The following is a 27173-nucleotide window of genomic DNA, read 5'->3' on the forward strand; positions in this document are numbered from 1 at the left end:
CTCGGTGATCTCCACTGGCTCCCATAGAAATAAGAATCACATTCAAGCTGCTCACACATGCATACAAGGCCCTCCACAACACCAAACCACAATACCTCAACAACCGTCTCTCCTTCCACGCCCCCAAGAGAAACCTCCATTTAGCCGACCTCTCCCTGGCCACCGTCCCATGCTTCTACAGGAACAAAGCAGGTAGAAAGTCCTTATCCTACCTCGCAGCCAAGACCTGGAACGTCCCCCTCCACATCTGGCAAAACTCTACACTGCTCCAGTTCAGGAAAGACCTCAACACCTGACTCTGCAGACGACCCCAATGGAGCCGCATACACCTAAGCAAATGCCTTGAGACCCTAATAGGTGAGTAGTGTGCTTTACAAACCCCTGATTGATTGATTGATGGATCAATCTGAATACGTTGTTCGAGACTGTAGTACAAGTGATTTGTGGTCAGCATGTAAAATAGCTACAGAATGGCCTAAAGATGAGCCTGCGAGAGATCAAGTGACACATGAGCCATCACCTATAATGATGAAGAAATATGAGCAGGTAATTACTTGGTTGAAAGCTAAAGTGCAACTGCAGGATATTGATTGGGTAAAGACTGATAGGACAACTCAAGAACCTATGGAGACAATTCAGGTGTTTTATGAAAGTTTGTTGCAGGCTTTCAAACAGTATAGTAGGATAAACACCCTGGAACCCAAGGATATGGGACAGTTCATGTACCAATTTGTGACTGGGCTGAGACCTGAAATTAACATAATGAAACAACAGTATTTGATCTGTTGGCAGAATAAGTCAGTTGACAAAATTCTGCACTATGCTAAATATTGTTGTGATGTGATTGAGATGAAGCACAAGATTTTTTTTAAACATTTGTTTATTGGAATTTTGTCATACGTATGTTATCACACTGCATAATATTGGATACGCCATGCATTGCGCTGATGTTAGCTAAAGCGTAACAACAAGTTTAATGGTAAAAAAACAGGTCAGTACGCAAACATAATATCATAAGAGCATCAGCATGGTACCCCAGCTTTGGTATAGTCCTATTCATGCTACAGTTCATTGGCTTTCTGCGCATATATTTACCACATCTTGATTTCACTTGAGTGACTCCCTTCACCTGACTTGTATTAGCTGTGGCCAGCGGCTGGGTATGCTCCACTTCAGCCGCAGGGTTGGGCTTGTGTACTTCTTCCAGTAGATTGTTTCACAACCCTTCCACTTTCCACTACTGGACCCCAGATGTCTTTGGGTCTGGAGGTTGTGGGCATTAGTTCCCTGAATATCGATAGTTGAGCCTGATAGAAAGTGACATCCTGCAACCAGACTTTTACTGAGGGAGGATTTGATTTCCCCTAATGCATGGCCACTCTGTGTTTGGCCATTAGTAGTAACATGGCATGCAAGCGACGGGCACTTGGCGGGGTGTCCTTCACGTATCTCAGTATGCCTAGTAGCGGTGTGGGTTGAAGTGGTACCCCTAGAATCTCCCTGCTCATGTTGAATATGTCTACCCAGTATGTCGCAATGGAAGGGCAGTGCCAAGCCAGGTTTAGAAAAATCGTTGGACTGGCCCTGCATCTCCAACAGCTGGTGTCGGGTCTAAGACCCATATGATGTAACTGGGTGGGGGTTCTACGAGATCGATACAAACATTTAAAATGAATCAATCTCAACTTGTAGTTGGGAGACAGCAACCGTAATTGACCACAGCAGTATTTCCACTATTCAGCGTCCATTTGAGGGTTCAGTTCAGTGTTCCAATGTGACAATGCTTTGGGCCCCGTCGCCGGGTAAGTGTTTTGCATATTGCTATATAGTTGAGTAATGAGCTCGCGTGGCAAGGGGCCGGTCAGTATATGTATGAGGCCATGCAGTGTGGGCGGTGGGTCCAGGAAGGTGGTGTGCACCAGTCGGCATGACGCTTGTATGTGATGTTTAGGAACAGCTTTGTAAACTTAGACCCTCCCCCTTACCCCCAGACGGAAGGGGACGGAAGCTACCCTCTGGGTAGAGGTCAGCAAAAGTGTGTATGCCCAATTGACAAGCCAGAGCCACGCTCCCCTTGTCGTCTAGTGGGGGTATATGTGGGTTGTATGCCAGTGGCACAGAAGGGGCATAAAGGATCTCAAGTTTGGCTCTATTCCTCAAGCCCTCCAAGCTCTAATGCAGGGTCTCCACTGTGTCAATCTCATCACGGGGATGTTTAAATGGCTGAAATACTGCCACTGGAAGGCGGGATGGCTCCGCACTGTCTGCCTCCACCGCAACGTGTGTTTGGAATGGAATAGGATGATTCAAATAGTGTAAAAATTTAGCTTGTGAGCAGTGGGCATACAGTTGGATATCTGGAGCGTCCAGTCCACCCTGCAACAGTGGAAGAGTCAGGAGTTCCCGCGAAACTCGGGCCTGTGTCCCTGCTCACACCAATGCCAACATCAAGGAGCGCACTGTTTTACAAAAAAGCTTGTATAGGGGGGAGGGGTAAATTTATGAACAGATATAAGGATTTGGGTAATACAATCATTTTCGCTATTGCTATTCGTCCCGCCAGGGTGAACGGCAATCTAGCCCAGGTCTGCTCTTTGCCTTCCAGCCAAGACACGGCCTTCCCTTAATTCGCAGCCCACAATTCTTGTAATTTCCCACTCAGTCAGATACCAAGGTAGCGGACTGGGCAGTCCGCCCAGCAGAGGGGGAACTCCAATGAATAGGGCAGGGTGTCATCGTTGAGAGGGAACAGGACTGATTTTGCCCAGTTAATTTGTATGCCATACAGCCCCCCATATCTTAGAAGCTCCTGCAGAACCGGATGAAGGTTACCCACCGGGTTATTAATGTACAAGGTTATATCATCTGCATAGAGTGATATTATAAGCCCTCTGGTGGTAAAACTCAGTCCTCTAGCTGCATGGTGTTGCCTAAGTCTCGTAGCCAGTGGCTCCATGGCTATTGCGAACAGCAAGGGAGATAGGGGACAACCCTGCCTCGTGCCACGTGTGATTTTTAGTGGTGGTGAAACTAGTCCATTCAATTTAAGTCTGGCAGTGGAAGAGTGTTTAGCAGTTTTATCTGGTTAATATATAATGGGCTAAAGCCCATTCTAGCTAAGATTGTGAATAGATAGAGCCACTCCATCGAATCAAAGGCCTTTTTGGCGTCTAGCAGCGCAGCCAGCCCCTGGGAATGTGGGTCTATATAGTACAACATGGTGAAGAATGTATGCAGGTTATGTGCTGTGGACCTTCCTGGAATAAAACCAGATTGGTCTGTCTGGCAATCAGGGGTAGACAGTAGCTTAGCGTATATTTTTGTGTCCCTATTTAACAGTGATAGAGGACGATATGAATCTCTCTTGTTTGGTGGTTTCCCTGGTTTGAGTAGAGAAAGTATGAATGCGTCCCTCATTGTGGGGACAGCCTGTCTACAGTGCTTCACCATAAAGCATTAGTAAGTGAGGCGCCAGTATATCGGCGTAGCACTTATAAAAAGCTGCTGTCAATCCGTCTGACCCCGGAGCTTTATCAAGGGGTAGGCTATTTATTACTTGTATAATGTCTTCTTTATTAATGGGTTCCTCTAAATATGCCCTGTGTGCCCTGCCGAGCCAAAGCAATTCTAGGGAGTCTAGATAGGACTGGAGCTCATCTGGGGCAATGCAGGAGGAAGAAGTGTATAAAGCACCATAGAAATGGTGAAGTATTTCTTGGGGTTCCCTCACCACTATGCAGTTGTCGTCTGAGATCTCTGTGATGAACATGGCATTGTTAGGTGTGCGCAGCATATTAGCTACTGTCGTGCCGGGCCTATCCCTCTCACCATACCGTCTAGCTTGGGCAAATTTCCTTCATACTCTGAGACTTTTGTCCTTATTTTGCTCATCAAACTTGGATCTTCTGAGGTAAAATATTGCAATTCTATATCCCTGATGTCTGCTTTCAATTTCTCGAGGGAGTGCCTAATGGAATTCATTACCCCGGCCTGTCTGGATATACTTTTACCGTGGATAACCACTTTGAATACTTCCCACAGGGTGGCCTGGGTTGATACAGATCCTGTATTAGTGGAGAAGTTCTCGGCTATGTACCCTCTAATTTCTTCCTGAAACACAGTGTCGGTAAGGGCATAGGAGGGGAGTCTCCAGCGAAATATCTTCCAGGGACCCTCTGGTATGGACAGCTGAAGTTGGACCGCAGCATGGTCCAACAGGGTTCTGGGTAAATGTTTGACATCTGTTGTCCAGGCCGCAGCAATTTTTGGAACACCAGCCAAAAATCTAATCTTGACCATACATTGTGTTGGGCTGTAATGCATGTGCCTTCGGACGTGTCTGGGTGCCACTCACTGTCTCCAAATGTCTGTCAGGTTGCCCTCTGATTTGATAATGTTAAGTGCCACGTTAGAACGTGGGTGCCGTTTACGGGAACCTCCCTTCCTGTCCCGGTCATCATCCAACAAGGCATTAAAGTTCCCTCCCCATAAAAGAGTGTCATAGCCCCCTGTATTAATTTCTGCCCAGACGGTGTGAAAGAATTCAGGCGCATCAACGTTTGGCCAATACACTGCCTCCAAAATTATGTTTAACGTACCAAGCCTGACTCCCAGAACGATGTATCTCCCGTCCGGATCAACAAGCAAAACTGTTGTCGACCATTCCACCCCTGTCTGATTAGTATGACCACCCCTCCAGCAAATTTGGAGTATATGGAGGAATAAATCGGACCCCAACATTTATTGTTTAGTTGACGTGTGATGAGCTATTTATATGTGTTTCTTGGGGGAAGCATATATCAATGCTGTGCCTAGCTAAATAGGAGTGTAGAAGTCTGGACTTTTTGCAATTGTTCGGCCCTCTGATGTTCCAAGTAAGGAGGTTGTAGGAAGTCATGTCAAGACAGTATTGGCGTTAGGGATACTCAGCATCACACTTAGTTCCGATGAAACTCCTAGTGTCAGATATGTACTAGTATGCACTGAGTTTGTAGGTCATGGAAAACCTAAATGTGGGTTGTAATTCCAAAGTACTTTTAGCGTGAAGCTTACTGTTTCCGACTTACATTGCTTAGCATTGACCAGACTAACACTATTAACAAACCCTACCCTCCCACCTCCCACACCAACCCCCAACTTGATTGTGTATTAAGATCGTCCCCTGATAACAAACCCCATATGGTACCCCTGTCTTATGCATGGGTACACGAAAAGGGAGCTTTCCCTGGGGCATGACTACACCGGCTAACAACCCTGACAACAACTGGCAGGGTGGCCACAAGTATAAGTGAGAGCTGAAAAGCATTGTCGCCTTGATGGGTCTTTGGAAGCATACCGTTGTATAGCCCTATACCAACATGTATTGGAAATTGACTCAGCCTGATCCTGCAAGCCACAGCCTGTAGTTCAAAGCTAAGGTAGTGTCTTTGCGTTATCAAGCAGAAAGTGTAGTTCAGGTCACTCAATGTCGCTGAGGTCATTTTCTGAGGGGTCACCCACTGCCACCTTAGCTGCTTGCTTCTGGCTGCCGATGTTTTTGGTGAATTTCATGGCCGATTTAGCATCTGTGAAGTGGTGAGTAGAGCCCTCAAAAGTTACTTTCAGCTTGGCAGGATAAAGCAGCGCATATAGTACATCCGCTTGTTTCAGAATCTGTTTGATCGGCATAAACTCGCACCTCGCTGCCTGGACTACAGGGGTGAATTGAGGATATAGGGAGATATTGTTTCCCTTCTGGTTTATACTTCCTCTCTCTCTAGAAAGTCTCAGGATGGTAACTCGGTCACAGTAGATTAATAAACGTGCTAGGATTGGTCTAGGCGTTGACCCAACCCCGGGGGATGGGCCCAGCGTACGGTGTGCTCTCTCAACTATGAACATTGTAGAGAGATCCAGGCTAAACAGCTCATGCAACAGTTCCTCCATAAAGGTTTCCATCTTGGAAATTGCCAGAATACCTGTTATACGGAGGTTGTTCCCACGCGACCGGGCTTCCAAATGATCATTCATGGCCCTGATGATGTAAAGTACTTTGTCCATTTGAAGTAACTGCTCCTTAGTTTCTAGTTGAAATTCATGTACTTCGGTGGATCGGTTTTCCAGCTGATCTAAATGAGATTCATGAGTATCAACTTGCTTCTTTACCTGGTCAAGTTGTGAGGTTAGGATATCTAGCTAGGTGTCAATGGTTTTTTTACGTTGGACTTCATGTCTAGTAGCAAGGACCTGAGATCATCACTGCTCCCCTCTGCGCCCTCCTGTGTGATCAGCTCGGAGTCAGTAACCACATCGTTATCTGCTTGTCTAGTGAGCTTTTTGCTTTCGAAGGAGAGCTTCAACTGCTTGGTGTTGTGCTTCCCCATGCTTCTACAATTGGAGAAGAGCAGTCCGGAATAGTGACTGTAGCAGTGTGTTCGTATCACCTCTCACAGCCCGGCTTCCTTGTGCCCACGAACTAGTGGCAGCAACTGCACCTAGCCCGGGGACTGGCAATGTTCTGAGAAAGATCTGTGTGATTGATGTAGTCTATCAAGAAGGGGCTGAGGGTATGCCACCCCAGTGCCAACAGTCGGCCCGGTGGGCCTGAGTATCATTCACCCATCCTGCCCACACGCCAGATGCACGCAGTCAGCACAAGGATGTGACTAGGTTCATGTAGCAGCCCTTGCCTCACTTTATATGCCCGACTCCCTGCTCAGGGTCTCAACTGCTAATGCCTGTTATTGCATAAATCGTCAGACTGACATTATCCATGTGCTGGGTCACATCACAATAGTCACTGTACTGGTCTGCGTCGGTAGGAGGATAGGCGAGAAGGGGGGGAGGGGTCTGGGGCACCCGGCCCTGTTGTCCTGGCCAGGTGCCAACGCTAGAGCCGTCTCCTTCATTTCGGCGCAGGCTTTCAGAACGCCATCTAGCCTGCCACGCCCCAGTGGCGGTGCCCACTCTGGGCCCAGGTCCCTTCAGCAGCATCAGCAATCACCCGCTACACCTGGGCAGAGTCTCCACCACCGCTCGGGCAACTAAAACCAACAGTGTGCGTACAGGAAATAAAAATGATGGATTAAGGCCCAGATCTCTGTACTGGGGTGAATGTATGACATTGTTCTGCATTCTGTCTATCAACTGTTGTTTTTGCATTTTGTCACCCCGAGTGGGACGGGTATGCCCAGACGTGGGTCCCATGCACTCCTTGCCACTGGAATCAAGCTATCCTGGCTGAAGAGGGGTGAACCCCGAAACCGGTCCTAGGATGCTTGTTTCCAGTCCAGGGAGGACCTGGCTTGACAGTTCGGGCTGCACTGTTCCCATGAGGCACAGCGTCAAGACTGATTTGCATATGGCTGGGGTCAAACTGGAATGGCATGGTGAGCAAAAAAATGATGGATTTAGGCCCAGATCTCTGTACTGGGGTGAATGTATGACATTGTTGTGCATTCTGTCCATCAACTGTTGTTTTTGCATTTGTCACCCTGAGTGGGACGGGTATGCCCAGACATGGGTCCTGTGCTCCCCTTGCCACTGGAATGAAGCTATTCTGGCTGAAGAGGGGTGAAACCCCGAAACCGGCCCTAGGATGCTTGTTTCCAGTCCAGGGAGGACCTCGCTTGGCAGTTCGGGCTGCACTGTTCCCATGAGGCACAGTGTCAAGACTGATTTGCATATGGCTGGGTTCAAACTGGAAAGGCATGGTGAGCAAAAATAAATGATGGATTTAGGCCCAGATCTCTGTACTGGGGTGAATGTATGACATTGTTCTGCATTCTGTCCATCAACTGTTGTTTTTGCATTTGTCACCCTGAGTGGGACGGATATGCCCAGATGTGGGTCCTGTGCTCTCCTTGCCACTGGAATCTAGCTATCCTGGCTGAAGAAGGGTGAAGCCCCAAACCGGTCCTAGGATACTTGTTTCCAGTCCAGGGAGGACCTGGCTTGGCAGTTCGGGCTGCACTGTTCCCATGAGGCACATTGTCAAGACTGATTTGCATATGGCTGGGTTCACACTGGAATGGCATGGTGAGCAAAAAAAAATATGATGGATTTAGGCTCAGATCTCTGTACTGGGGTGAATGTATGACATTGTTCTGAATTTTGTCCATCAACTGTTGTTTTTGCATTCGTCACCCTGAGTGGGACGGGTATGCCCAGACGTGGGTCCCGTGCTCTCCTTGCCACTGGAATCAAGCTATCGTGGCTGAAGAGGGGTGAAACCCCGAAACTGGTCCTAGGATGCTTGTTTCCAGTCCGGGGAGGACCTGGCTTGGCAGTTCGGGCTGCACTGTTCCCACGAGGCACAGTGTCACGACTGATTTGCATAAGGCTGTGTTTAAACTGGAATGGCATGGTGAACAAAAAAATAAAAATGATGGATTTAGGCCCAGATCTCTGTAATGGGGTGAATGTATGACATTGTTCTGTCCATCAACTGTTGTTTTTGCATTTGCCTCCTTCACTGCGGCGCAGGCCTTCAGCACGCCATCTAGCCCGCCGCGCCCCAGTGGCGGTGCCCACTCTGGGCCCAGGTCCCCTGAGCAGCATCAGCAATCACCTGCTACACCTGGGCAGAGTCTCCACCACCGCTCGGGCAACTAAAACCAACAGCGTGCATACAGGATGTCTTCAGTTGCAGCAGGCTCCGCTCACCTACGGGCTGTGTAGGACTCCTCACGACTTCTAATCCTCCGGTCCTTAGTATCTCCAGGAAGCACCTAGCGGGCCACGGCACTCTAGTGATTCGGCCGCAGCACTCCGCTGCAGCCCTAGGTGCACACGGTCACTCTTTGCAGACCCCTGAGGAGCAAATTTGCCTGTGTGCTCTTTCAGCAGAGTTCGCGATGTACTACTACGCCCGGCCCAGCCTGTCCGTGGGCCGACTCCACCGAGCCACAATGCTAGGCCCAGGTAGACGCTTTGGTCCCCGGCGTAGACTGACTTTTTCCTCTGGGTCCAGCGACTCGCTGTGCGCCTCAGCCGACTCCTGCCTTTAATGCCACAAATGCCCTTTGCAAGTAAGTGATATAATGCTCTCTACAAAGTAGAATTATTTAGGATTATTTTTGTGGCCGGCAGAGCCCTCTCAGTGAGCAACCATCTTGCTGCTTGGCAAGCCACGCCCCCCAAGAAGCACAAGAAGTTGAAGGAAAAGTTGATGGTAGTGCAGATGAAGGTTGCTCAAAAGAGAAACAGCTTTATGTACGGAATACTGCCCCTAACAGGTAGTCTACCAGTATGGGGCTCTGATGAAACAAGGTGAAGGATTTCCGGGCAAGGAAGGGAAAGAGGTATTCCTATAGATCCCAAGACTGGAGTTAAGGTTGCCACTTTAAAGAAGTCAAACCCAAGTCATTTTTGTAACAAGTTTGGGCATTGGAAGTGAGGATGTCACTTTAATCCCACAAATCAGGAACAGAATGGAGGGTTTAATCAACCTCAGGGTGATGTTATGCAACCCCAGAATGTACCCAGATGGAGATTTCAAATTTAGCTGGTTCCCAAGGGCCGATGATGCAAGTGCCACAACCTCCAATGCCACAGCAGGCTGTAAATAGCACCTCATTTAATCAGAACACAGACATGAATTGGAATCAGAATATTTCCCATCATAATGGCCCGTGACAACAGTTTCCCATATTTGGCGCAACTAATGGGTAAGGCTCACATCAGTTCTTTTGATGGTGCTTGAGAGGGAAGGAAGACTGTCCACTTGGTGCAATCTTAAAGGTAGACCAGAGTGGGCTATACGTTGATGGTGACATAGATGGTCTAAACATCACTTTCTTGATTGGCACTGGTGCTACCCACTCACTGTGAGAACAGCAGAGATTCCAAACCTACCCCTCTCAGGAAAAACAATCCAAGTTGTAGGAGTTGCAATAAAGATATTGTCAATCCCTCTTACGGAGGAAGTGCCTGTGAAGATCGGGACATTTGAAGATAATCATCAATTTGTGGTGTGTGATTCTAGTCCTGTGTGTCTGTTGGACGTGATTTGCTGTGCAAGTTAAATTGCACCATCTATTGTACACTAAAGGGTATTGAGTTTCAGACAATGAGGATATAGCCTTTAAACTGGCAAGCCAGAACTTGTGCGTCTCACTGTTCCCTATGTTGACAGTGGAACACTTACTGTTAAATCTCAGCGATGCAGTGAGAGACACAGTTTGGGATTTTTCTGGAAAGGACTTCAGCTCATCTGAGGTGTCGTGCCAGTCCGTATCAAAGGTAAGCCCAATACTGAATACTCTAGAACACTGCAGTATAACCTGACCTCCAAGACAGTTGCTGGAAAATACACCTGTGATTGAGCCTATGAATGAGCAAAGCATTTTGAAAGAGATCCTTGGGAGTCCATGTAACTCGCCCTTTGTATGCTTGCAGAAGCTGAGCAGTACGTACTGCATAGTGCAGTTTCTCCGGCAAATCAATAGCATAGCGGTTCCTTGTTGTCCCTTGGTACCGAATCCTTATGTGCTATTGTTTCAGATTCCATGTGAGGCTGAATGGTTCACTGCCATTGATTTTTGTCTCTATTCCCCTCCATGAGGAAAACTGATTCCTATTCGCTTTCTAGCAGGGGAATCCTGTTTTAACATGGTACCATGTCGCAAAAGGGTATACAGAGAGTCCTTCCATCTGTAATTCTGCCGACTCCAGTATATAGGCAACCTTTTAGTTGCATTGAATACTCAGGAAGCATGTAAAGATAATGCAATTGCCCTGCTGAACCAATTGGCTGTGAATGGACATAAAGTATCCCCAAGTAAGTTACAGTACTGTATGACGCAAGTCCTCTACTTAGGACATCACATTTTGAAAGGTGCGTGTAAGGTGTCACATGAAAGAATTTCGGTGCTCATGCAAATGAATCTGCTTAGCATGCAGAAAGAAGTCAGAATGTTTCTGGGAATGGTGGGCTACTGTCACTAGTAGATACCTTACTTTTCCCTAGTGGCCAAACCCCTGCAGAAGTTGACACACAGGATGTGTCCAATCCGGTGCCCTGGGACAATGATTGCATGAATGCATTCCTGAAGCTGAGAGAAAAACCTTTGCCGTGCTCCTCCATAAGGAATGCCAGATTACAACAGATTGTAGTTAAAGAGAAGGCTATACTCTCTCAATATTGGCTCAGAATCAAGGATGTGCCCATAGACCAGTTACCCATTTCTCATCTACTCTGGATCCAATAGCGTCAGCATTGCCCAATTGTCTCCAATCTGTTGCTGGAATGTGTCAGTATGGAGAGATGCAAGAGCATTTTAATGGGTCACCCTTTGACTGTCTATGCGCCCCATTCAGTTGAAATTTTGTTGACTCAAACTCATGCTCAGCATCTAAACAATAGTAGGCTCACAAGCTAAGAGCATACTATTTTGGCTGCTGAGAACTTCCCCTTAAAAAGATGTTTGGTTCTGAACCCTACTACTTTGCTCTCTTTACCTGATTGTGATACAAATGAGATAGAAGTAGAGCATGACTGTCTCAATGTCACTGAACTATGCACCAAACCCCTGTTGACATTACCGTCAATCAAACCAAAAAGGGGGTCACTGTTCCATAGGTAGGGGTGCCGTAGGTAAGGGAACCTTTTAGTTACCGGGGCACATTAATGCCTATTGGAGTAACGCACGACCTTCTGTTTTTTTAGTATGACAAGGGTACCGTCACAATAAATATGCTTTTTTTGGTATACCTTAGCTAGTTTTATCCTTCACATACACTTTCACCCTTCACATGGAACTCACCGCACATAGCCCCACTCATCTGACGGCTGTTCTCAAAAGATCTCCATCAAAGTGACTGTTTGGGGGACCCGTAGGGCATTGCAGTGCCGCCCCGACGAGGAGCAAATGCCCAATGATGAAGCATGGCACCCTTCGGGGTGTGTGAGGGCAACAAGAGACAAGACCTGTTCTTGCCTCTGAAAAGTGGGTTCTAGACCTAGGATCACCCTCTTGCTCATTCTCTCCTCTTTTCCTTTCGGTGAGTGAGTGAATCCTTTGCACTCCTACCTACGGAGCAGTGACCCCCTTTTTGGTTTGATGACTTGATTTAGGAGCACAGTCATTGGACCATAACTAGCTTCTGGTCCCCCTCTTCCTTTTTTGTTGACACAGACATTACTGACGAGCCATTGTCTGAATCTCATTACACCCTGTTTGTGGACAGCTCTTGCCTCAGAGACAATGAGGGAATCATTAGGGCTGCTTATGCTGTCTAAACTATTATAGGAGTGGTGAAAGTTGCCTGGCTTCAAGGAGTATTCTCTGAGTAAGTGGCAGAACTGATTGCTCTTACGAGAGCATGCTGCATTTCAGAAGAGTTGAAAGTGACATTATTCACCAACAGCTAATATGGGTTTGGTGTTGTTCACAACTTCGAACAGTTATTGTCTCAAAGGGGATTTGTGACCTCCTCAGGGTCTCCAATCCACAATGGAGAAAATGTGAGAAAACTGTTAGAGGCCCTACCAATGTTTTCATTTAGACGAGGTAGATCTATAAAATATGAACTAGTTCATACCTGTCCAAAATCACAAGAAGCAAAAAATACCCAACTCACATTGTGGAACCTACCACCGTTATCTGACCATGCCCCATGCGGACACTGTAGTGTGTGTGCCCTAACTAAAAAGACAAGACAAAAAGACTTCGGCCTAAGAACCCCATGGGTACAAAGGACTTTCATGAACTGTGATTTTACCAGTGTGGTATACCCCATGACATGTGTCTTTGGGGACAGGTATGTGAGGATGTCAGCCAGGAAAGCCAAACTGTGGATGAATGAACACAGGAGCACCTTCAGGAGCAAAAAATACACCACAAAGTTGATGAGGCATGTCATAGAAAAAAATCCCTCGGAAAGTGATTTGGAATGGACCATCATTGAACAAATACAACCGAGAGACATCACCAACAAATAACTTTACACAGCTGAACAACGGTGGATATACCACTTGGAGACCTGTAGCAGGGGTATAAATGATGATGTGCAATGAACACAACTATTAATAAAGTGAGAATCACAAATATGGTAGGTGTGCCATCTTAATAAATGAATTACATCGAAAATACGAATGAAACTGTAATGTCACACCACCCTTGTCTCAAATAAAAAATTAGTCGAAGTAAATATGGAATATCATCCCCTACTACACGACAACTCACAGGTACCCACAGCACTCGGAGTTTACTCACAAAAATCATTGCCTTCCATGGAATTATTGACACTCCAAAGGTTTAATGAAGGGTCTATAGATTCACACCCTATGACATCCAGTGTCAATCTCTCGTAATCAATAAGATTGGATTCAGTCCAAAATGGCCGGTTTCGGAATCTTAGTAACGCATACAAAGATATTCTACAGTCCCAATAGGAATTGTGTTTTTGAATGATCTGAAATTTGGACGACGAGAGAATATCTATAAACATTCCATTCCCCACCATGGCAAGATTCTGGCATATTAGACAATGAACTACAATTCTTGACATGTTTTGTAGTTTAAAGCACTCGGGTGCAAGGATCAAATCATAGACACATTACAGTAGTGGACTGGGGTAAGGATAGGTGATTACACAGCTCTGTTCTTCTGATGAAGTAAGTTGATCTGCATTTTAACGGCGACGGAGCATTCCAATATGATGCTCCGCCAACCATTTCTTTATCAATAGAGCACTTCCTCCAGTCCGTGCTAAACCATATCTAAGGACGTTACATAAATTACCATAGAACACGATCTGCACACAGGTGGGCACATAACCGATATTTATAATTAGGGCTCCCGGTTTTCCGTTTAAACGGATTTTTACATATAAATACAGACGGAAAAGAAGTTTTCCTTTGTCTGTATTTAAATGTAAAAACGGGAAAATACTAGCACATTTTGCGGCCCTGCCGTGCTCCAGCAGAGAGTTGCAATACAGGATGGTATGGTGATTTCTCACCACAGAGTAAGTATCGCCTCTGGCGTTATCAGTATTTACAACACAGCCTCGTTAACAAGTGAATGGTCTTTTAAAGACCTGTGAAGCACTCGGGTGCGGCTGGCAGCACAAAAACTGTGTGTACCGGGGAAGCTGTCTCAGCCCGGACTATTTAATTAATTTAAGGGAAGGAGTGCATCCTCAACAATGTTTCATGCTTAGCAATTTCTCCCTCCCGAAGGAGGGTTGCACCCCGTTGAAGATTTTCACCCGTGTTATTTCAGTCAAGATTAACATATTATTTCAGTCAAGATTAACATATCACTAGAGACAGTGAAGAGTTGCATTGAACTCTCTCAGGCTTTGTGCACATATGACATCTTAAGGACTGTGGCTAATACAAGACTAGTTGAACTGTGTGTGATGTTTTTGTTATGTCATATTTTTAGTAATTATAATGCATGTTAATAGTGGCGCCGCAATTTTAAAACAAAGCACCAACGACCGAGTTTTACCAAGTGTATCTCAGTATTGTTTCCACAACTAACATGTGGATATCAAAACCACCAGCTCACGCGATCGGCACGCACACAGGGTGGCACACACCTGCATCTGGAAACAGAGGTTATTCAACAAAGTAGAGATTTCTCCTCTGCAGATAAAATTATCTTTGTTGCACATATTACGTTTTTAGAAACAGGCAATAATGAATTTAGGCTTAACGTGATGAAGGATGCATGGCACATTTCACAGCATGTGGTATTGACTAGCATTTCGCTCTTAGTGTCTGTTGATGCATAATTTAGATTTTTCACAGCCTGGTGGGCAGAACATCTGGATTTTATTAACCCCTTCGCTGCTGCGGACATTCCGCTGCAGCGCTGGGGGGGGGCAGGGGGGCAGCGCGGTGGGCCTGTGCTCATGACGGAGCCGCTCCGTCATGAGCCACGGTTGAGCTGTGCTCATGACGGAACGGTTCCGTCATGACTCCGCCCATTTGCGTTGTCCCCCCACACAGGCAGGGAAACAGCGCGGCGTAGGCGGAGCGGCCGCCAACGGTCGTGTCATGACGGAACCGTTCCGTCATGAGCACACGGCAACCGTGGCTCACGACGGAACGGTTCCGTCATGAGCGGGGAAGGGGTTAAGGACATGGATGCTAAGATTATGCAAATCTCCTTTATTGCCACAGCTCAGCAGTAACAATGAAGAGAATATAGAACTTCAAACTACATTACATTATGGTATATTGACCATTTATTTATTTATTTTAGATGTTTTATATAGCGCTGGCCTGACCAGAAGTATCAGAGTGCTTTACATGAGTATAAAATAGTTACAGTCACAGGAACAAAAATCAGCAACAATCAACAGCAGTGAATAATAACAGGTTACAAAAGAGAGACGGTTTGTAACCATACAAATACAGGTATAAGATCAGGAGTAATTTACAAATCTAAAAGGAATGATAAGACGATGGGTTAGGATTAAGACCCACAATATTTGTTAAGGAGGTGCACTTTGAGGTCCTTTTTAAAGCTGAGATAAGGGTTGCATCGCAGGTCTTTGGGGAGGGCATTCCAGGTGATAGGGTCATTGCTGGAGAAGGAGCGGGATTGGGTGGATTTCTTTTTTAAAAGGGGTGGGACAAGGAGGAGAGCGTTTGTACTTTTCAGAGCCTGGGAGCTGCCCGCTATGCAAAGTTTGTTGGCTAGGTAAGGCGGCGTATTTTGGGCTGATCGTAGGCTCCTTTGGGGTGCGCCGAATTTGAGTCGACTGTTCAGGTATGCTGGTCCGGTGTCGTGCGTGGAGGGCCTTGTGAGCGTGGGTTAGCATCTTGAAGGTGACTCTAGCTTCGATGAGGAGCCAGTGGAATGTGCGCAGGTGCTGGGAGATGTGGCAGTGTCTTGGCAGGTTGAGGACCAGTCTTGCGGCGGCGTTTTGGATGTTCTGTAGCTTGTGGGTGAGGTTTTTGTTTATTCCGGCTTAGAGTGCGTTGCCGTATTCGAGCCTGCTGGTGACCAGGGCGTGAGTGATGGTCTTTCTGTGTTCGAGGGGGATCCATTTGAAGGTATTATGTAGGAGGTGGAGGGTGTGGAAGCAGGAGGATGAGACAGAGTTAATCTGGCGGTCCATTTTGAGCTCTGAGTCCAGGATGATTCATCCATCTTCATTCTTTGTCTTTGTCCAGTGCTGCGAACAAGAAATATGCTCAAAGAAAACATAACTTCAAAATGATGTGGAAAGACTCAGTTTAATCAATAACAATTCATAGACGTCTTATTCCCGAAGAAAAAGAGCAAGAATAGGTCAAAAAAGTGAAACCCAGGGAGGGTTAACAAGTGGAGGGATAATCTTAGCCTCCGTGTCCTTAATAAAATACAGATTTTCTGCTCACCAGGGTGTGAAAAATCTAAACTTTATGGCATGACACGGAGGCCAACATTATGCAAGTTTAAAGTGAATTAAGCACGTTGTCAATCACATTATTGATTGGTCTAAAATAAATCATTTTAAACATAGTTTCATTTGACTAGTCAGCGGCTCTAAGAATATCTTGGAGCACACCACCTAGCATAAACACTTTAGAAACTATTGCACCTCGGAGAGAGTATTCCTCAAAGATAGACACATCGACACTACTCTCACTCATCACTTCTTTCACCCATCTTGCAATCGTGGGAGATAAAACTGCTTTATGGGGGCATCTGTGAGAGATCAGTAGGTGAGCTCCAACTCCTCTCAGACTAGCAGTTCTCTTTTCATACTCTTTTAGACATTTGACAACACATAGACTTTCATTCCGACAGACGAAAGGGTAGAACATTGAAGATTACATAGTTTTTGTCCTTTTTTTAAGGTAAAAACAAACTCCCTCAGGTTGGTAAACCCTGCTAGTAATATCTAATGCCTTAACATCAGAGGTTCGTCTGAAAGAAACTAAGTAAAGCAATACAGTAAGCTTATAAGAGATACACTTAAGTGAAAGGTTAACATTATCTCCCCAAGAGGGTATAAGTTGTAAAATGTTTCTTACGTCCCATAAGGCCGTATATTTTGTGGTTGGAGGATTAAGAACCTGCATACTTCTCATAATTTTCTTTGTTAAAAGGTTTTGTCTCACCGAGACACCACCATCAACTAAGGAATGACCCGCAGCAATTGCTGATCTATAGACATTAACCGTTCTGTAAGTTAGGCCAGAAGCAAACAATTCCGATAGGAAGTTCACTACATGAACTAAATCATTTGAAACTGGATCGTAGTGTCGTTGAATACACCAGCGAACCCATTTATTCCATGCCAGTCGATATGCCTTCCTTGTTCCAAATGCCCAAGACTCAGATATGAGCTGAAAAGCATCTTGCAAAATCCCTGAAATTTTCCATTGTCACCTGAAATCCTCCAGGCCGTCAAACATTAGACCTTGGTCTATGAGGGGGGGAGATTCACCTTCTGGACCCAGATGTATTTGCTTGAAAGACGGTATAAGAAGTGGAAAGTCCACGGTCATCTCTAAAATGACTGGGAACCATGCCTGAGACCTCCAAAGAGGGGTTATCACTATCATGTTCTGTAAGTAACGACGAGCATGCAAGATGAGACGTGGAAGCATGACAAACGGTGGGAAGGCATATGGCTTTAAGCCCTCCAATTCTGGAGGAAGGCATCCACCCCTGATGCTTGAGGATTCGGCTTCTAGCTGAAGAAGTTCTTCAACTGAGTGTTCAGCCTGTACGCAAAAAGATCTGTCACAAATGGACCCCATTTGTCTTGGATTATCATAAATACTCCTCTGTCTAATTTCCAGTTGCTGGAGTTCTTGAAATTCCTTGACAACCAGTCCGCTATAAAATTGTTCAAACCAGGAATGTGCTCTGTTGTAACAGAGTCCCTTGTTCAAGAAATAGTTCCAAAAACCCTTCGCTATTTCCGTAAGACCCTTTGAATGTGGTCTCCCCATCTTGTTGACGTATTTCCCTGCAGAGAAATTGTCCATGCGCAGCATTATGCAACATTTCATTAAATTCTGTGTGAAGCTTCGAACCGCAAAAGAACCCGCTAATAGTTCCAAGCAGTTGATATGTAGTTCTTTCTCATGTTGTGTCCAACGACCCCCTGTTGATGAGTTGCCACATGTGGCACCCCATCCTTCTAGACTCGCATTTGATTCTATTATTAACTCTGGGGCTTCCCCAAAGATGGCTCTGCCATTCCAAGCTTCCGCATTCTTTAGCCACCAAGTCAGTTCTTTCCTCGAGTCTTGGTCTAAGCATATCATTTGTGAGTAAGAGAGATTCATTCTGAGAGTTTTCGATTTCAGCCTCTGAAGGACTCTGTAATGTAGAGGGCCCGGAAAAATTGCTTTGATGGTTCAGGAAAGGAGACCCAGGATCCTGGCTAAAAGCTTCAAGGGAAAAAATTCCATTGATTGTATCTTCCTGAGCTCTTTCCGAAGTTTCTTTATCCTATCCCTTGGTAATTTCAGTTCTGCAGTCAGAGTGTTGACCATGATGCCCAGAAACTGAGTTTCTTGGCTTGGTATTATACATGACTTTTTTGTATTATTACGAAGCCTAGATGTTGAAGTAGCTGGATAGTAAGATCCATATGATGAGAAACCGTCATTTAGTTTTGACCCATTATAAGGATTTTGTCCAGATAAATTATTAACCTTATGCCCCTTTCCCTTAGCCATGCTACCACTGGACGTAAGACCTTGGTGAATCACCATGGGGCTGAAGAAAGACCGAACGGGAGGGTGCAAAATCCCCAAAGTTTTCCTTCCCATGTGAAATGGAGGAATTTCCTGTGTGGGTCCCAAATCGGGATGATTAGATAAGCATCCTTTAAGTCTAGACGTGTTAATCAGTCTCCCTTTCTCTAGACATCCCTTAGGAGGTGAATCCCCTCTATCTTGAAGTGGTGGTATGTTACCCATTCGTTTAAGCTTTTCAAATTTATGACAGGTCTCTGACCGTTGTCTTTCTTTTCCACTACGAATATATTGCTTATAAACCCTGTTTGCGAGCTCTCTTTTATAGCCCCTTTGGCTAACAGGTCCTTTACTTCTTGAGAAACTAGTTTTCTCTGTTCTTGAGAGAAGGTTATTTCTCGAGGTCTTTTGGTTTGAGTGGGGGTATCTGTGAATTCTACTTTGTAGCCTTTAACTGTATCTAGAACCCACGGGTCTTGTGTTATCATAGTCCAATTCCCAGAGAAAAGGGCTAGTCTCCCTCCCACCTTTATAGGGGTACCTGAAGGGTCTTTCAAGGTTTTTACCTGTGGAGAAACCTCTGTTTCTTCTTTCCCCTTGGAATGGTCTTCCGCGGTTTCTCTGCCTTTGCGGGAAGAAAGATTGGCCTCCATAAAAAGATGTCTGCTGGAACTTTGAGACGTGGTCCAGAAAGGGTCCGGAGGTTGATTGTCCATGGCCGAGGAACCGACCCCACATTTGCCCAGCCCTTCCAAAAATGTTGTTTTGAAAAAAGATTTTTTAAATTTCACACTGAGATTTTTTAATAGAGCTAAAGGCCCTGACATATTTAGCCATGTCACGAATAAAGTCTTCTCCAAAGAGGAGACCTTGTGAAGTGGGTCCTCCTTCCTTATTTGCTAGATCTATTACTTTTGGATCAATTTTGAGGAGAACTCCTTTTCTCCGTTCATTAGAAATGGCAGTATTAGCATTGCCAAGGAGGCAAATTGTCCATTGGACCCACTGGCATAATTCTTTAGGGTCAATAGGAGTTCCGTCAAAATAGGCATTTTCAGCCAGTTAAAAAAGTTTTGTTAGTGGTCCAACTGTGTCCAAGAGACGGTCTTGACACGATCTTAGGCTCTTGTCAATCCCTCTCCTAGGGTCTTTGGCACACTTGGCTATAAAAGCCACGACCTTAGGGTCAAGTTCAGGGGTCATAGCTATTTTATCAGGAAGGGACGGGCATGGGCACTCAGACCTCAATGTTGATCTGACTTTCTTAGGAATTTCTCTTCTGAGCCAGAAACTAATGTAGTCCGCAACATATTGGGAGGGGAACCATTCTGGGGATAAGGGGTGTTTGATTAGCAAGGGATCAAACATATCCTCCCCGAAGGGGTCGGTAATGCCCATTTTTGAGCCGGAGGTGTTTCCCAATGTTTTGTCTCCCATGTTCTCATTGTCTGAATCAAAAGCTGATGAACAGCGGAGGTGCGGCCGCGTTTCAGACACTATGCCTGGCTCGCGCTCAGAGCGCTGCCAGGCAACGGGGAATGCAGTTGCGTCTTTTCAAAGGACGCAAGTAAAGAAAAATAAATTTAAAATATAAGCTCGACGTCGGGGTTAGACACAAATTGGGCAATAAGATTAGAGATATTAACTCAACATTAGGTGGAAGCGCAGTAAAGCGTAGCACAGGAAAATGAAAGGTCGTTTAGGACCCAGGAAGATTCGCTAAAAGTTGTCAGAAGGTTAATAATGTTGAAAGGACATTTTTAATTAAGAAATGAGCAAAGACAATCACATGGTAGGGTCAATAGGACCCAGCTATGCAAAAAAAAGACAGAAACAAGTAAATATAGGTGATGTATAAGCACAAATAAAATGAAGGTACTTATCTTTGTGAGCAGCAGCAACAAAGAAGGAAGATGGCTGCATGCTCATGGTCTATATACTATAATGGAATGTTGTTTGAAGTTCTACATTCTCTTCATTGTTACTGCTGAGCTGTGGCAATAAAGGAGATTTGCATAATGTTGGCCTCCATGTCATGCCATAAAATTAATTGTAGGCTCAGCAAATATATGATGGCCTACACCAACAATTGTATATCTAATAATTATTGAGATTTTACACAAATTACTATAAAATAAAGAGACTTTGAGAAATTATGATATTATAGTATCAAAGAAAATGAAGGAAGGCTACCATGGGATTGGTATGATGTGATAGATGTATGTTGTATTGTATCTTCTTCAATACCCATTTGGTATCATTAGTGTGTGACTATGGAGAAAGCGCCCCCCACACTTAGGTATGGAGCCCACAGTTCAATATTACCGGGGTAAGTAATTGTGCTGGCCCTCACACGCAAACAAACAAGCGTCAGGTGGCACTGTACACCCTGAGTTAGACACTGTTAAACCTCCTCCCCCGTAATCTGTGGTTGATATCACTCTCCACTTTTCCCCTCCCCTTGCCATTCCTTTTTGAAAAACAAATCTACAGATAGCATTGGCAATCAAATGAATGCTTGTCACTATGGTCGGGGAGGGCAACTAATATTACGCTGTCTATTACACAAACCTACAGGTGTTTTCCAATCACTTAAATGTCTAAAAAAGTATATGCAGCTTTGATAGTTTTAAATGAAAACAATTCCTTAGGGCCACAATTAAGTGTGCCCCCATATGTTTGTGTGTGTGTGTGTGTGTACATATATCACGGTAGGTGGGAGTAGTGCGGATCAGGAATCAAAGTCCTCATTACGTATTTTCATCAAAGAGAAGGGATTACTCACACTCCAGGAGATTTTTTTAAAGCTTCTTTAATCCAGTGTTTTTACAGCCAACACCATCAAGCTCTCGCAAACCAACGCGTTTTGATCAGATTGGTCTTGATCATGGTTAGTGGTGATCCACTATTAGTGTCTATTTATACACAATTACCCACTCAACTTATTAAGGTGCATTATGAGAAATGTGGTTTTACAATTGAAAAAAGTGATGTAATACAATGTATGCCATTTTCAATACAATATATTTCGTGAGTCCTTGATGGTGTTGGCTTTGATCAGATGGCCATAATCAAAGTCAATTTCTGGTGCAAAAAACTGATTCTCGAAGAACTGGATTTTTTTCAAATATTCTTCATGGTCAAGCCAATTTTCCAGTTTTTTGGAGAGACCCAGTCAACGCATTTCGTCCGACGGGAATTAGGAGTGTTTCTTTGCCCAACAAGCGTAGAAAGCTGTATCGATAAAAATCTATTGGAACTGAGGAGAACCAAGTTGACGGAATTGTATATGAGATAATGTATGCCCTGCTGAAGTTTCTTCATTGGAACGAAACTTGTTAGCTGGGTCGGCCCAAAAATTGGAAAACTTGCTTGAAAATAAAGAATATTTGAAAAAAAAATCCAGTGCTTGGAAAATCTATTCATTGCAACAGAAATAGACTTTGATTATGACCATCTAAATCCTAAGTGATTACAGCTTTACCCCACAGATGTTTGCATACCTTATGTGATAAGGTTTTGCCCTTCATTATAGTTATTTTTCTAAAAGTTGATTGAGTTTTGTAGGCAGTCAGACTTGTGGAAATGTACACAAAGGTAAGAGAATTGGGAATACTGACAAGTGCATTCTTGAGAATCACTACCGCCATTTATTCGTGTATCCTTTCTTTTTAAATTTTTTGGGGGTTAAGTGACATGTAGTGCATAGGGGTAATATGGCTTTTTAGGGTTGAGAGATAGGTAGTGTATTGGAGTAGTAAAGAGTTTTTAAGGATTCAGGGATGGGTAGTGTTTAGGGCATTAACAATATTTTAGTGTTCAGGGATGGGAATGCACAGGGGTTGCAAGGAGTTTCTATGAAGAGTCACCCGCAAAAATGGAGAGTACATATTTTTGCTTTGCACATTGTTCATTACAGAAAATTAAGACTCTCTGCAATTTACTACTCATTCTGAGCTACATTCTCAGCTACAGCCCTTTTTTAGTCTGATGTACATTGAACTGTTTCCAATAAAGTTCTTTTTAACAAATTACAGCTTTTGGTGTTTGATTTCACACTACAGATTCCGCTTTTATTCTTCTTATCTGTAACTGTACTACTTCTTTCATATGAATGAGCAAGACCTCCGACCTTTGAGATGTTTGTGGGAAGAGTGATGGTGTGACCATTCGTTATAAGGAATAAAATACCCTCAGTCATGCTTTAAAAGATTATTGCAAGTTACTTCTGAGTTCCATGACCTTAGAAAGAAAATCAGCCTACAACCTTGTTCCTCTATATAGTCCAGCACTCCTTGGAGACTCAGAATCTACAGGAGAGAGTACCTTATCCCATATACATCATATCTTCATAAGGTGCTGTAAGGTTCTTCAGACAAACACTTACATGTGGACTTTACAATGCATTTGTAACAATGATAATATTATAGGAGTATTACAAAAAGTAAACTCCAATGTTTGAGCAGTTTTTGTTATTGTTTTCCTTTCCATTAGCCATGTGAGGAAGAATTAACACAAGGTCCCACTGCTGAAATAACTAGCAATGAAAAAGAGGATTCCCCTCCCCTCACTTGCGAAACACCTGAAAAACCAGAAGAACAGAATGTGGTATGCACATCAGTCTTATCTGATATTTTAAATGAATCTTCCACGATGTAATAGTGTTATGTTACTTCATACACAACTGTTCGTCTCATTGTTGTGAACTTGTAATTGAGATGTTTATATGTTGAAATAGGATTTAAGTCCCCACATGTCTCTTCTCTATCATTATTAGTCTGAATTATTCTTTAAACCGTATATGTTTCATGAGATAACATTGACCTCCCTCCCTAAAATATTTCATACTTTGGCAAACTGTGTGATGGTTGGCAGTACAGAGATGGGAATTTGTGAATGGCAATTGATTCTGTATTAAGCTCTAAATGCAGGATGGTTATTGTAGGAAGCTGTCTCTATATACTATACCAAAGTAAGGTATAGTGTGCACAGAGTCCCTTGGATCCCCAGAGTTTAACAGAGGCTTAAGTAGATAATATCAAAACACTCTTTTTGTGGTAGTGTGGTCAAATGGTTAGGCTCATCATAGGGTAGTGTGAATGCATTTGTTCTACATACTCATATAAGACAGGAGCACACACTCAATTACTGACTCCAAATCTGCAAAAATATTACTTTAGTTACTTTTATTGTAGGAACCAAGTTTAACTCAGTTACAGGTAAGTAGACTTTTTCTGGAAGGTAATACTTTCAACATGCAGTAGAAATGCTTAATAGTCTTGGAAATACTTTGGTACTTGTCAATCAGAAACATTTACCCTGGGTACTTGAAATAGATAGACAATTGTATGCAACAGATAGAATGCAATGCAATCATAAGGAAAGAAAACAGGGTTATACATCAGCAAGTAAGTACACAACTCCTGTTTCCAGTCTTTGGAGGTTTAGACCAGCCCTTGGAGAGGGTCAGTTCAAAGTAGGTACTGCACCACCAGCGGCACTGGGGCGGTTGAGAGCAGAGTTCGCCGACCCCAAGACTGGTCAATGGAGACTAGGGGCACCCAAAGAGGTGTGGAGTTCAGTATCTACACTGCGGGGGTCGGTGCCAGCAATTATGTTTACTCTCGCGGTCAGCAGAGAGAAATAGAGATGAATGGAAATCAGTAGGCCGCCAACACCGTTACCATCATGGTCATCATCAGCGAGTCACTATAGATCGAAGGGAGGCACCACCAGTCCAGCAGTTGCGGTTGTGTGGGTTGTAGATGCTTAGGGAATGGAGGAGTTCCGCCGATGTTGGGCCATCTCGGAGAGGCTAGTGTTGAGCAGGCGTGGCAGGAGGAGGCCGACAGGGCCACTTGAAGGAGGGTACCTGCTCTTGGGAATGAGGTTGTAAACAGCTTGGGTGGTTGAGCCAAGAGGAACCTTTGGGTTTGTGGAGGGAATCCAGCTGCAGTACTTTCTTCTGGCAGGGCAGAGTTGCGTTGACACAAGTGTTGATCCTCTTCCACTTCGATCTTGGGGTTCTTTTGCAATAGTGAGTCGTGTCAACACCATTGTCTGTCCTCAGCTACTGCCGTTTTTGTGTTGGCGGGCGCTGGAGACTAGAGTCTTTAGTCCAAAGGGAGTTTCTTGGAGATTGGTTGAAGGTGGAAGGTCTCCGAGGTTTCTTGGAGGCCTTGCAGTGTTTCTGGGAAGACAGGAGGTCCAGTTCTTGAACCGGCTACAGGTTCTTGCTGAGTTCTGTCTGCAACGGTTCAGTTCCTGGTCCAGCAGTGTTCTTCTTCTTTGGTCCCTCAAATCTGAGGAAAAAGGTTCAGGGGAGCCCTTAGATACTCAATTTAAGGGTGTTACAGAGGTCGGGGCAGTGGCCAATGGCCAATGTCCCCTAAGGTGACTAGAGCCTTTGGGTGCTCCGTCTCTTTGGGGAGAGGGGGACATCCCTGTTCATATTGGCCTAATTCTCCAATTCAAGATGGAGAATTTCTAAGAGAGGGATTCACCTCAGGTCCTGGCAACCTTAGGGGCATAGCAGGCTAAGGTGGACACTCCTACTCCTTTTAATAATTTTTCCACCTGTTCTGCCACCAAAAGTAGGGCCTGGACAGAGGGGCGGGCATCTCCACTAGTTGGGGCTGCCCAAATCAGCCCATCAAAAGGTGAGAGCCTCTGAAGCTCATGACCAAGTGTTGCTGTTCAAGCCAGGGAGAGGTGTGAAGCAAATAAACTGCCCAATTAGTAGTTACGGGTGGATTGCTAGTTCTTCACTTTAATTTAAACCATTTGGTACCTTAGTTTGCCTGTCTATTATTGATTTATATGAATTCCAGTCATCGAAAGCCTCATCTCCTGGTTACCTTTCTGTGATTCTCATGGGACATGAACCAGACAGAAAAATTGTAATAGGTTCCTGTTACTTTAGTGGTACGGCTCAAAATTTATAGCTACTGGGTACGAGCTACCACAGTTAGCTATCTCTCTCAGATGCTCCAGTATCCGCACTTTTGTGGGATGAATCGTACTCCCCACGTAGCGGAGTTTACAGGGGCATACCAGGCAGTATACTGTGTGCGGAGTTTTACAGTTAATGAGCTTCCTGATTCTCTTTGGTTCTTTAAGACCAGGGAGTTCATAGATAAGGACTTTGCTACTGTTGGCACAAGCTTTGCTTTTAAGGCAAGGATAAAACTCTTTCGCTACTGATAATGGTGTTTCAACTGATGGACAGGATAGGTGACTTTTCACTAAGGATTCCCTAAGAGATCTCGATTTTCTGAATGTCATCGCTGAGAACCTGGAAATGTCGTTGCCTACAATAGGGTCTGACCTTAGGGATCCCCAATGCATCTGTCGGATCTTTCTCACCACATTGTCCTTATTTGAGAAGTTGGTGATCATCCAGAATGAATTAGTTATATCTTTCTCTCCCTTTACTTTCAGCCCTGTAGCAATTCCTTTCTCTTCTTGCTGTCCACTCTTTGTTTGGCACCCTGTAGTGTGCCCATGCTGCACCCCCTCACTCTGAATCTCTCTATGCATTCCATAGCTGATTGATGATAATCTCTCTCCAGTCTGGTGTTCCTTTTTATCCGTAACAGTTCTCCATACTGTATGCTGTCCACTAATCTACGCGGAAGACTGCTATTGGCATGCAGGACTGTGTTACCTGCCGTTGGTTTACTGTACAATGAGGTAAATATCTTGTTTTCACTGACATAAACATGTAAATCCAGAAAGTTTACACTGGTGGGGCTAATCTAATAGGTGAATCTGAGATTAATTTTATTCTCGTTGAGGGCTGCTATTTAATCTCTGGCTGCCTCCTCTGTCCCCATCCAGATGATGAAGAGATCATCTATATCTAGGCCAGCTAATGAAATTTTACACCCAGATGTCATAAGAGTCTGACCTGGCCATCTGCTTCTCCCACCAGCCCACGAAAAGATTTGCGTAGCTGAGGGCGAATCAGTTGCCCATAGCCGTACCCCAGATCTGTTTGTACAATTGATTTTTAAATGTAAATATGTTGTTACTTAGGCAGAAATCATCAAACTCCATCAGCAGCTCACTGTGTTCATGAAATTTCAATGGACGTCCTAGAAAATATTTGATAGCCTTCAGCTCATCTGTGTTCTATGTTTGTGTATAGGCTCGAGACATCCATCCCCATCATTTTAAAGTCATCTTAAAGTCAGGTTCCCACATTACTCCTTACAACTAGTTTAAGAAGTCCTTCGTATCCCGGGTGTAGGAAGCCAAATGTGACGTTGCACCGCTTGCCAACATCGTCCGAGCACACGACCTCGACATCGTCTCATACACCGACAACATCCAGCTGATCCTCTCCCTCACCAAAGACCTGGCCCCCGCTAAATCCATCCTCCATGAGGGAATGAAGGCCGTTGCAGAGTGGATGAAGACTAGCCGGCTGAAACTGAACTCGGACAAGACGGAGGTCCTCATCCTTGGCTCCTCCCCCTCCGCATGAGACGACTCCCTTTGGCCGACCACGGTGGGAGCTACCCCGACACCC

The 27173-nt window shown here is 44.7% G+C and overlaps 1 protein-coding gene across 1 annotated transcript in view; it reads left to right on the forward strand.

Annotated features, from left to right (window-relative positions):
* Nucleotides 1-27173, forward strand: part of LOC146796250 (uncharacterized) — a 578389-nt gene that overhangs the window by 191760 nt on the left and 359456 nt on the right. Inside the window, exon 5 of the mRNA XM_085631282.1 lies at nt 23135-23248. Coding sequence (XP_085487408.1) covers nt 23135-23248 — 114 coding nt within the window. The remainder of the gene's footprint in view (nt 1-23134; nt 23249-27173) is intronic.

This window comes from Triturus cristatus, chromosome 10, assembly GCF_964204655.1.
Source record: "Triturus cristatus chromosome 10, aTriCri1.1, whole genome shotgun sequence".
Taxonomy (NCBI): Eukaryota; Metazoa; Chordata; class Amphibia; order Caudata; family Salamandridae; genus Triturus; species Triturus cristatus.